This window comes from Papaver somniferum, unplaced genomic scaffold (genome assembly GCF_003573695.1).
Source record: "Papaver somniferum cultivar HN1 unplaced genomic scaffold, ASM357369v1 unplaced-scaffold_80, whole genome shotgun sequence".
Classification (NCBI taxonomy): domain Eukaryota; kingdom Viridiplantae; phylum Streptophyta; class Magnoliopsida; order Ranunculales; family Papaveraceae; genus Papaver; species Papaver somniferum.
The window spans coordinates 1,736,604-1,749,360 of NW_020650971.1; the positions used below are offsets into that span (position 1 = coordinate 1,736,604).

At 37.7% G+C, this 12,757-nt stretch overlaps 2 protein-coding genes across 5 annotated transcripts; both read right to left on the reverse strand.

Annotated features, from left to right (window-relative positions):
• Positions 1 to 390: 390 nt before the first annotated feature.
• On the reverse strand, positions 391 to 4,061 carry LOC113345030. 4 transcript variants are annotated; one of them, XR_003357975.1, is made up of 5 exons: positions 3,971 to 4,061; positions 1,527 to 3,793; positions 1,307 to 1,444; positions 784 to 973; positions 391 to 696 (listed from the first exon to the last, which is right to left on the reverse strand). XR_003357975.1 is itself a non-coding variant. In XM_026588886.1 (4 exons), exons 1-3 carry the CDS (start codon positions 1,641 to 1,643, stop codon positions 791 to 793), a joined length of 438 nt encoding a protein of 145 aa, XP_026444671.1. In that variant the 5' UTR covers positions 1,644 to 1,835; the 3' UTR covers positions 391 to 696; positions 784 to 790. The 4 variants fall into 4 exon arrangements, 1 of the variants encoding a protein (XP_026444671.1); XR_003357976.1 differs by having other exon boundaries at positions 3,976 to 4,042; XR_003357974.1 differs by having other exon boundaries at positions 1,527 to 4,054.
• A 6,390-nt stretch (positions 4,062 to 10,451) lies between these two features.
• Positions 10,452 to 11,130, reverse strand: LOC113344851 (glycine-rich protein DC7.1-like). Its single transcript, XM_026588748.1, has 2 exons — positions 10,960 to 11,130; positions 10,452 to 10,872 (listed from the first exon to the last, which is right to left on the reverse strand). The coding sequence occupies exons 1-2, from the start codon at positions 11,069 to 11,071 to the stop codon at positions 10,604 to 10,606; spliced, it is 381 nt and encodes a 126-aa protein (XP_026444533.1). The 5' UTR covers positions 11,072 to 11,130; the 3' UTR covers positions 10,452 to 10,603.
• Between the last annotated feature and the right edge of the window lie 1,627 nt (positions 11,131 to 12,757).

Sequence of the window (12,757 nt, forward strand, 5' to 3'; positions counted from 1 at the left end):
CATCCTCAACGACTAGGACTACATAGACAGGATGGCACAGAAGCCATGGACGGAGTGGTACGGAAACCACGGGCACACACAGGCGGATACGGGACTGGTTTACGCGCGAGACCTAGGATGCCCTAGGCGATGTGGTACTATTTAACACGCCCCCTCAACGACTAGGGCTACACAGACATGATGGCACGGAAGCCATGGACGGAGTGGTACGGAAACCACGGGCACACACATGCGGATACAAGAGTGATACGGAAACCACGGATACACGGATGGACACAGGTAGCATCGAGTGGGGCCTGCCTGCGGTAGCCTTGAGTGGATCAATAACGGATGTTCTCCAAACTTAATAACTATACTACGATAGCCTAAAACCAGACTCAAAGACCAAAGTGTAGTCAACAAGTACGATTAGCGAAAATGCTACCCACGCAGAATACACCTGGTTGTCAAACCATAACTTTAAACTTGGAAAAAGAAATACAGATAGAGACTCCGGCAACAAGATTCTACGAGGTAGTTGACATGTAATGGGGATGGAGGGCCCACCCAGCACCAGAGGATCTTGTTGTCTAGGAGCTGTTAAGAACCTGCCCTGCTTTCATGGCCAACGATTCTGGTGACTCCAATAAAAGAAGCAACTCCGAGTTATCCATCTCCAAAAACATCCCAGTTAGCTTTGCCGCCCGCAAGGTAATGCTGGAAATCCACCGAAAAGACAAATGCAGGATTAGAACAAGTGTCAGTCCGTTTCTCTGAAGAAGGAAGAATATCTGAATCGTTTACCTGGAGTTTAAAGACAAGTGGGTAAAGATATTCGCCAAGCATCTGTTCCTGGTGCTGAGGGAAAGCAGCCAGCAGCTAGCTTGGTGCTCAATGTCTTTAATCCTCGAACAGATTTAGGACCAGCAATAGATGAGAGTCTGTGTGGTCCAATTTTCATCTCGCCCATCTGCACTTCCATTATGTACTTGTTCTGCCCAGGAAAAACCAATGCAAGGAAACATAGAGACACTTCTCAGTTCATCATGACTAATAATGATAAACAAACTTTCAAATCTATTCATCACATTGTTACTTTCATATCTTACAATCATCATCAGGAACCCATATCCATATCCATATAAATGTAAATATAAATGCGTTTAATATAGAAACCCGTCGTCAACTATGAATAGACACAATCATCATCATTCATCAGGAATAATTACATAAAGAATCAAGTGGATGTTTGATCAAGCATAGGAAAATCAACACTGTGCAAGTAGTTTTCAAGGAGAAAAAAGTAGAGGAAGAGAAAGTCACAGACCTGCTGATTGTTTGGATCTCTCACTGAAATCGCTGGCCGAGAGGTAGATGTGGAATGTGTGGCATAAATGACACCGATTGACCACCTGTTTGAGCAACCATATCCGCACTCATTCTCCCCCATTTTTTCTAGAATTGCCTAGAACAATTTGGGTTTCAGCTTAGACAAACAACTGGATGCTAAACTGATGGTAGTTTTGATGGAATATTACGTCTCTCACCATGGGTCGGGGCACCAACATAGAAACTTGGCCTAGCAGGAGGCAGAAATTTACTGGTCCTTCATTCAGGTGGATCAGACCCAAAGGTTGATGCATAAGCCCCTTTGGTGGAACCATATTAGGTGGCACGGTGTAGTAAAGAGGGGATATCCAGCTGGGATGACAGCAGCAGAGGTCGGAACTACCAAGCCTGCAATTACAATATTCCCATACTTGGAAATACTCTCCTGAAGCTGGTCGCCAGTCTCGGGTGCCATACAGGTTGAGCGTAAGCGTGAAAAGATTTTCCTCACTCAAGAACCATACAAAGATTACTAGCTAGGAAGAAAGGGATATAACAGATTGCTAAACAGACAAAGATGCAAAGGTTTTGTTAAGTTAAATAAAGAGGTTATATATTCACCTCAATCTCCTCAGTACCCATACCTACAACGGAATTGAGGGATTAATACAAAAAGACCAATTACTAGTTAATCGGTATGCAAAATAATACTATGACTTACTTGCATCTGTCATTTTACTACTCAATTAATTTAAACACAAATGTACGACATAACCTTTCTTATGCTCCACTTTACTCACCTGATTCTTCAGCCATTACCAACTTTCTCAGTCTTCTTGTTTTCGTAGCGTGCTTCGTCTGAGTTGTGGCCTTTTTTTCTTTCATTTCTGGGTCCGAGTCGCATTCATCCGATGACACCATTACCCGTTTTCCTTCTGCCATAGTCCATGTTTTCTGAATCAATGGAATGTGTTTCTTTTCTTCCTTTTTTGGGTATGAATCATAACCAAAGCTGCAGAGCAAGTCAGAAAGATCCACTGAGCTGTCAGAGTCAGAAGATAACAAATTTGATTCCAAAACTGTACAAACTGTTCTTTCCCTTTTGGAACTGATTCTTTCCCTTTTGGAACTGATTCACATGTCTGCTCAGGTTCTGAGGAGTAATAACCAATACTGTACTCATCCCCCGAGCTATCAGAGTTATTAGCACTCCCCTCCACATTGAGGAACTTCCATCCACCCTTATCTATGAACTCCTTTGGGTTAGCTCTGATTTCCTCCAGTTTGGACCCCCAGTCTGGAAAGTCCTGCTTATTTTCATAGTATTTGACCCTAGCAAGGTTAAGTGACTCTTTGATGCTAATGCGCTTTGCTGAAGGAATTGAGTTTATCTGAAGCACATCGAGCTCGAAGTTCTTGAACACGATTGTCATATTAAACATCTCCATCTCAGACCCAACTTGCACCAGATTGACAATCTCGATCTCTTTCAGTGTGACAATAGTGAAAGGTGTGTGATTGAGTTGAACTAGGGTAAAATAGGAGAAGACAAAAATGGTTGAAAATGGAGGGTGCCCCTTCAGGTGAAGCTCGCCATAGAATCCTCGTTTCGTGTCCACATAATCACATGTAAGCCTGAGTGGCAACGGATCAAAAATACAATCAACTTTGCGTCTAAACTCCCGCATAACCCTATTATTATCATCCCTAATCTTTTGCAGCTCTTTTTGAAAGTTACCCGAACCATGAGCAGGTCTCCTCAGTACCATACGGAACTGGATATTCTGTGTCATTTCAGTCTTGTGCAAGTGCAAATGGCATAACGGGGCACTCTGCTCATCTCCATCTTGAGCGAAGGCATACTTTATATCACCATACATGATATTAATCTTAAAGGGGATACAACAGTTGGAATACTGGAAACCGTTCAAATTAGCTTCGAGTGTACCTGTCACATCCTTTCCACGCCGTCCTCTTACTATGCAGGGATGGATTCACACATTAAACAACCGTGTATGCTGGTATTTTTGCCTCTGCGTTGCCAATGTCGTGGTCCCACAATCTACAGATCTTCTCCTTTTCTTTTTCTCAGCTTGTTTAGCAGTAAGCTTTTTCTCAGCTTGTTTAGCGATAAGCTTAATCGCCGGTGGCTTGATCTCCAGTGGCTTAATCACACCTAACCTCTGGGCAGTTTCTCTGTGATATCTGCGGCCAAGTCTTCGCTGTCTCTGCCTGCGTAACTCCTCCTTTGTACATCTCTCTATTATCAGACCTGATAATCTCATCCCAGAGAGCTTCAGTAAAATGACGCTTCTGATATTTCAAACGGGCACTGAAGCTTTTGAAATCCATATTACCAGACAATCTGTATTTTTGTTCTGTAGAACCCTTATTTTTCTTATTTTCCCACCTAATCGAAGAATCATCATCCTTCCCTTCCATTCAAAATAACTCTCAATCTTCCATTCAAAATAACTCTCAATCTCTAGAAAATCATAAAATAAAAACTCTCAATCTCTAGAAATTCATAAAATGAAAAGATGCATAAAAATCCCAAATTGCGAAACCCTAGATTGCATAAAACTAAAAATTCAAATTGAAGAGAAAAACATACAAACATACATTCAAACAGATAAAAGAAGAAGAAATTAGATAAACATACGTAACTTCGGCTATCGATTTTGCGAATTATCTGATGTCGATGCCGAGAAGAAGAAGAACCCCAAATAAATACGACTGCGGAGAGTGTAATTAAAAAAAATGGAATAATAATCTCGGAAAATAAACGAACCCCACATTTATAGAGTGGAGAAATTGATTTATTTAAATTTCCTCCCTAACGATGAAAAATTAACAAAAACATCCTCATGTCTATTAGTTGACTTCCACGAGTGTGGGTGATGCTTGCAAATACCAACCTTTTTTTTTTTTTTTTTGAAGCATGAGATTGTATTAAAATTAAGCTGCAATTACACGAGGGTGTGTTTTACCCAATAAGTCATCCATTACAATTTGGTTAATGCAAGATGGGACTATATGATCCCAAACGAAGGTTGAAAGGTTTCCTAGATGGCTACGGTTGGCAACAAGGTTCACCATTCCGTCCGCAGCTTGATTACCTTCCCTATAGATGTGTTTAATGATGCATTCGTTATTTGGCTCATGATTAGCCTGGTTTCCGGGATTATACCCGAAATATACCAAGGCGGCTCAGCATCTGAAGATAGGAATCGAAGCAGGTTTTCCGAGTCGATTTCAAAATGAACTTGTGCCCGACTTCGATCTTTTGCTGTTCTAGACGCTATGATCATGGCCCAAGATTCGGCAATCAACGCAGTGGTAATTGTGGATAACCCTCATTATCCCTAATCGCTTGATTCGAAGAAGATTTCTTCTTTCAAGAATCCTTCTTCTCCTTCGTAACCCTTTTTCGATCAGCAACGAGATTCAACGGAGGTTTCGACTGAGTGTGTCTGAGGCAGCAGGTTTCAGTATGGGAATAAGTACGAAATACTGAAACCAGATAAAATTCCAAAAAATAGCAGCTACAACAGAAATAAGAGAAACCTAATAGTCAAAAGCTCAACCAAAAATACAAGATATCCAGATAATACTTAGAGGGGAGATTATTTAATAGTAGAAGGGATGGAGGATTGGTTCGACATAATGATAAATCTCTTCAAAAACAAAATTCTATGAAAACAGGTCCTTTCAAACAAAGAAGAAGAAGAAACAAGAAAGTAAAAAGGATGAATTTCTCTCTCCAAAAATATTTATTGAAAAAGGATATCCGGCTATGGTAGTAACCGGTCAAAAGAAGAAGCATTTGATGTGTCAATCGAGAAGAGATGAGTTACCGCACAAGGAGATAATCATACGGAAAAACGGAAAAAATGTCGGGTAAAGGAAAACGAAAGGATGCAACTGATACGAAACTAGGATTCTCGCATTATTCCATTTACAGAAGAAAAACGCGGGAAGAGGCAAAATGTAGGGGCAAAATATCGCACAATACAAATATGAAACTTGCTCTAATCAAAACAATCTTAAGCACTAAGATACAAAAATAACCAAGAAATAAGGCGAAGAGTAATCACGCGATAATAGAGGAAGAATGCGAAGAATAACTACACGATAAAGACAACGCGACTATTAACTCCATCAGAAGAAGCGCGAAGGACTAAATAGCAGCGCGTCAGACAAACAAAGCTTCTAAAAGGCCGGCGTATTTGACAAACTAAAACAAATCATTCAACGAGATCTTGCACGTGAATCATGGTTGTCTTCTACTGATTTATTTGCCTATATAAGGGCTCAAAAATAATAGAGAGAGATGAGCTGAGATAGATAATCTAAGGAAGTTATTAGAGAGAAAGTATTAACAGCTCAAACTTTATCTATGTATTCCCCCATTACTTTATACAATCTCGACTTGAATCCAGAACATCATATCTTTAATATAAAGTGTTTAAGAAGGTCATGTTAGTGTCAAAATGATATCATTAACGTTTGAGTTGATCGATATGACTTACACTTTGTGTTTTTACCATTACAAAGGATGTAGTTGTGAGATTTTACGTATCTACAGGCAACGCGTAAGTAAAGTACGTGGATTGGGACTGCGTGTAGATATATACTCCAAGGTTACTATCAGGCGATCTTAATTTCATTCTCAAAAAGAAATTCTATAACTAGAAGGTGTTACATGATGAGTATCCTCCAACTGACCAATCAAAATAAAAGGTGGTGCATCACACCAAACCTTGTTAGTGCCTACCAGTCTAGCATGTTTGGACATTAAGTTTGCTGGTTTGTGAGTTACTCCACTAACTTAAAGACGTACAATCCTGGAAAATGAAACAGTAGATCACAAATTTGTTGCATCTTCGAGAATGCATTGGCTCTGACAGGCTTGACTGTTAGCATTTCATTACCAGCTACAGCCATTGAAGGAGACAAGGGTGGCTAGGGTGGGCTGTAGCCCACCCCAAAACTCACCAAAAGTGATTCGAGCCCACTGAAAGTACCCACCAAGAAAATTTTAACCCACCCCAAAAAACTCGTCAAAAGTAATTTTCGTCCATTAAATTAGATTTTCATCCCACCAAGAAATGACAAATTTAACCTTAGGAGAGTAGAATATCTTTAAACTCTCCCCTTTTCATTTGAAAAATGTTGAGTTAGTCTTAGATATACACCAGTCAATTTAACTACAATATGACAGTAATAATACTAGATACATTAGCCCATTTAACTCTATAAGATAAATGTAAAAAAAAGTATTGGATTTTCAAGTGTTATTGTGTTATTTGGCTCTAGAAAAATGAGAAATGATAAAGGTAACGAGGGTTCTCTTGCAAAAGCTCCCGCAAGACACATGATGTGGGACCAAACACCCACCCCTATAGTTCTTTGGTGGGCCCAGGGGCTAGTGTGAATGCGTCGGAATTTCTCTGTAGAGAACCCTCGGTCAGTCTATCATCTCTCCTAGAAAAACAGGTCAATATTTCAAAAACTTTATAGATGTCTTGCGACCGTGTAAAGAACATTATTATTCGTCACTAGTTTTTGTCCCGAGTATGTTAAATTTTTGGCTATGTTCGTAACTTTGAATAAGTTTACACTTTTATTACATTTTTATTGTTATTATTACTGAGCATGGCCGGGCCTGATAGGCAAGCAGGGCAAGACTCACTTGCAGGCAACAGCAGCCCAGGGGGAACAACAAGCCCAGTTGTGATGGGGGTTCTCATTAAAAGAAAAAATAGATGGACTGGCTTATTATTAATACAACTTTGAAGGGATGTAAATAACTTATATAAATAGTTTAACTTTGATAGAATTTTTTCTTTTTCTCTATCTCTTTCCCTCGTTTCTCGTGTCCCTCCTCCTCTCCTTTTTTTTTCCCTCCATAGTCCATGAGATGTCAGTTTACTAATACCCATTACCCACCATCACTGGGCTATTTAATGTAGATTATTAATTTTATTTTAAAGAAAATTAGTGTTTTCTTACTACTTTAATTATCATTTAATTTCTTTCCGGAAACTATAAATTTTTTTCGTGACCATTTTTTTTTATTGAACTTTTTCAATTCTAATTTTTAGTTCTCTGATTATGTACTACTACTCTATTTGTAAAATCAGAAACATGATTCATTCGAAAAATAATTCGTCGCGGCCTTCGGCAGCATCGTATGTTAGTGGCATCCTAATCCGTACCCAAAACAATATCCCGAACCCTATACAGGGGCCAAAAAAAAGTATTATTCACTTTGGGGCAAATTTTCCCCAGGAACGGCCCTGTACTGAGATTAGCAAAATTGAGCTTTCATAGAAGATTTTTTAGCCCACCCACACAAAGATTTCTGGTTACTTCCCCCATCCATTCTTGCTTTGCATATTGGTAGTTTTGTGATTCGTGCAAAATCGAGAATAATTAGACCAATGCCCCCATTAGTCTTTTATTTAATTATTAAAGCATCACAGTTCATAGCTGAAGTATTAGGAGGTGATCAGATAATATTTCAGTGATACAAAGCTCGAGTCAATCTAAAGAGTTCATTCTCAGGTATGAATTACTATTATATCGAAAAAATTTAAAAGCTCTGAAACATAGCGACAATGGTACTTGTTGGAAAGCTATCGTCGAGGGCTTTCCGAATATATAAAACTTATTAATTTTTGACTTATATTTTTAGAGATATTTAATTTTTAAACTTTTATCCATTAAATTTAAGAAGAGAGAGAAAATAGCATAGAAAATAAAGAAGAGAAAGAAAACTAGAAAAGTGATTCACCTTAGAAGGAAAGAAAATAAGAGAGAAAAAGAGTAATTTAAATATTTTAATATTTTTAAATAATTATGGACCAAATGGAAAATATGATTTCTGAAAAGCCCAAATAGACATGAGACCACCTAAAAAAGACACCATATTTTTCTCTAAATATATATCCCCATCATCAAACTTGAAGATTCTTCCAAGTAATTTGAATGGAGAAATGTTATCATGGAGATGCGGTTGCCCTCATGTCTATCTCCTATCCATCTACTTCTGGAAATAAATCTCAACTCTAAAGTAAAAATAATCTATTTGTCTGGGCGATTCGTATTCTCGGGTGCTTTTAATGATTTTCGTTTACAGAAATAAACCTAAACTCTCTCTAGGGTCCAAGAGCATAGCTCACTGGTATCCTATTAACTCCAATAAGGAGGAAGTCAGGGGTTCAATCCCCGCCGTCGTAAAGGTTTATAGTAGATTAGTTGTATAGTGGATTGAGCGGTATTGGGTCTGATAATGGGGCCAATCCAACTGTATACATTTCCGAAATTCGAAGTGCCTGTATCGAACTGTTTTCTTAATTCCACTCGTTATTAAAAACGAATGCACTGGATATGGAAATGATAATTTCCTCTTCCCAAACAATGCATATAAAAACAAATGAATTGATGAACTCAAAATACAGTGAATAACGAAGTTTCAAAAGGTCCACGAAATAATTAAGATGAACAGTTCTAATGAAATGGAGGTCATGGAAGTTCAGATGGGTGAAAGCATAATAGTAAATCGGAAGAAGAAATCCAATGTATTAGAAGCGATTGGTCAAGATCTAGTTTGTAAGCAACGTAAAGCCTTTGATGGAGTGGAGACAGGACAGCCTATGAAAATTAACCCATGTAAGTTTAGTCCCATTTTTATCTTAATTTGAAGAGGATCTTCTTGTTTTTCTTTTTCTTTCGTTTATTGGAAACTACGGATGCATGAGCATGAGAGTCAGTCCTCTGTATCCCTCCATCTCAAAATATTCTTTCCGGTAATATTTGTTCCTTTTCATGACAAACAAGGCTTATGAAAATGCAATGATGTTGGCCGAAGAGAAAAAGGTAACAACAAATTTATTAAATAATTTATTTATTTATTTTACTGTTGTTGTTGTGGATGCAACTATTTGCTTCTATTAGTTGAGTCTAACTTTTGATTGTTGTATTGATTGTAGGCAGAAGTAGAAAACTTACAGAAAAGGGTTTTAGATCTAGGGAATCAAGTCAAGAAAACAAATGTAACTGAAGAACGGATTTGCCAGGGCAACTCCTATGGAGAACAAAATCATTCACATTTTTGTGATGGTCTCTATCTTATGGACCAAAAAGCGCCACTATAAGAAAAATTATCATCCATATATTTGTGAGATCCACATGGGACTCCATACATTTGAGGAGGGTGCTACGAAGTAGTTCATCCGAACGTTGGTCCACCGGATACCCATCCGGATATATATATTTTCTTTTTTGCTTTTTCACTCATCCGGTCACTATGAAATAATTTTGTTTTGTTAAACCGGCGACTAAATGATCGGACATAAACTTTACTTTCTGAATGAAAATACATTTCTGGATTATTGCAACAGTTTTTGTTTGAATTAGCAACAGTTCTAATTGTTGCTTATTTCTATCATTTGAAGTTAAACTAAAATTTTTCTCATCCGGTCATAGAAGGCTCGGATGAATTTGTGGTGATTTCTTATTTTTTTAAATCCGTACTAGAAGTAACCGGATGGATTAGTTTTCTGGAGTTTACCCATGATGGGTTTTGACTCCACTAATTACCGAGGGTCCATATACATGTGGATACTCCTTGGATTGTGGATGATTTTACCTCCATACCATAGGAGTTGCCCTTAAGAAAAACATTGAATAACATGAAAAACATTGGTTTGGCTAAAAATGTAAGTTTGGAACTTTAGAAAGGAATAGAAGAATTAGTGGAGCAAATGCTCAAATTGAGGCACTGGATACTGAACTCGGGAGTCTTAAGTTACGGGGGACGGGGCCGGACGGCTTTGAAAACAGATCAGAAAGTTATCTTGGCAGATGTCTTTCGTGCTAAAATTTCTGAAGCTAGGCAAGAGATGTCCAAGCTTTACGAAGAACTTCAAGAAAAGAGTGACCTTCAAGAAAACAGATCTAGCCTGCTAAAATTTCAGAAAGTTACCTATGTTGACTAGCTGCTTTACATGAATGTATTTTGTGATTATTCTTATGATTGTTCTCCAAGATTTTCAAAATATTAGTGATTTCAATGACATTTTATCGCTTCATGCATGTACAAGAACAAGATCAAAAACTAGAAAACGAAATGCATGTCCTGATGATTAATTATCTTATTCATTCATTTTACTCGCGGATCAAATATCAAGTTCGATGATAATTGATACATAATTTTCGAACTACATAAATAGTAGGCTAGATCTCCAAGGCATAAGATTATCGGAGATACATATCATATGCTAGATCTCTAGGGCTTGAGATCATTGGTGGTGGTAGTAGTTTCAGCAACAAAGGCATTGGCTTGAGCAGCTGAATAGCAGCAATTGCGGCAATCACCTCTGTAGTACCCACCACGGTCACAACAACCATGTCGGCATCTGAACCCACCACCTCTTCTACCTCCACCGCCACGTCCGTTACCTGGGTACCCACCACCGCCCTGATACCCTCCGTTTCCAGGATATCCATTCCCACCGTACTTGGCATCTTGCAGTCCATTATTCTCAGCTGTCTCCCCTGCAATACATCATAATACCAATCATATTTATGAAACAAGTGCACAAAAAAATATATTAAGATTTATATAAGGTGATCGACACTCACTTGTTGTCTCAGCCAAATCCTTAGCAGCTGAAACCTCAGAAGAGACTAGTGCAACAACAGCAATCAAAACACCTAAGAAAATGAAAAACCTAACATTGTTCATTGCACCCATTCTTATCAAGCACTCTACAAAACTAGTTTCTCTCTTGGCTCTCACTATGAAATGATATACTGAACTAGATAAGGATATGAAAATCAGTGTCATTTTCAGCGCAATTTATAGAGTGGAAAAGCTGGAGACAAAATTTGACTACCCATACTAATTAAGGCGTGTACCCATTCAGTACAGAGTAAATATATGGGTAGACAGCATGGGGTCTCTGTATGATAAATAAGCCGATACCACACATCAGCCTTATCTTCTCTTATCAAAGCCAAAAACCATGTGAATATGTCGTGCTCTTTGAGTGAACTTGCAGATCTAGTTTTGTTTGATTATTATTATTACATTCCATCGCTCGACAATTAGGAAATTCAAATTGAAAATGTGGGTATCACCATATACCGCTGGTTTCAATATTTTTCACCCAGTAAAAATCAAGGGACCCAAGCCGTAGTTTATTTTTTTTTTGATCGAGGAAAGAATATTTTATTGAGAGAGATGAAACATGTACACAATTGCATAATGTCAAAATAGATGCAAGTTACATGCAAACTGCAGGAGACCCAGGATTTAATTAAACATATGCAAATAAAACTTGTTAATGAAAAATATTTTCCTACGTGATAATGCACCAATTGAGATTGCAGTTAAAGTCTCTTCGGAAGGCAGTACACCAAGCTATGATACTAGCCTTTATTTCGTTGATAACCTGAGATGAAGATTCGATTCAAATCTTGAAATATTGGCAGTTGTTTTTAACAAGTTACAATAACTTTACACAATCTATTAGATGATGGTTGATGCAGATAACCAATTTTTTTTTCTACATCTAGGAAGGATATATATTCGTTTAATTATGGTCATTGAGTCGAATAAAACTTTGATGAATCAAGAAATACTAATTGATTTTCTTTTTTATCGATTATTTTTTTCCCTGTACCCTTAATAGGAAAACTAATTCATAAGATGTATATAATAAAAAGTCCATTGACTCAATTTATTTCTTTAGAAACACGGCTTGCTAAGATCGTACCTTCAAACAACGTGGATGATACTCTCCCCTGCAAAAGATGGGTTGCATACTGTGACCATTGTGAATCGGACTATTGGTAATCTGGTTGGATTCAAAATTCAGTCGATGACGCGTATGGAATTGTTGGTTCTTTTAAGGAATTGATTTGCTTATCATCGGCCAAGAAAAATTACGCATTCACGGCTATTAGAGAAGCAAGCCAGAGTTGCCTGACAAACCTTTATACATCTGAAACCCCGATACTAGACAAATTGTGAATCTTCCAAGGTTGTCAATCGACCAGAAGAAACCAATCAAAATGGTCAGATTTAGTAGATTTAAATATTGTTTCGATTTTAAACTTTATTTCCGCACACCATATTGGGAATTAAGTTGATTTATCAATTTTATTTCAGTTTTCTCATTTAAGTCTTGGCTTTATCTATGATGCACCGACACTGATACGGGGACACTGATGCGGCGATACTGATATGGGGATTCGTCAATTTTTAAGAAATGGAGATACGGTATATTGTGGAATACGTGTATTTAATAAAAAATACTAAATATAATAATAGTTAATTCTACTAAAAAATCACATAAGATAATAAATTCGCTAAATACTATTTGGAATATTAAAAAAATATTGATAAAAACTATCAAACATCTTACTCTCCCATCAT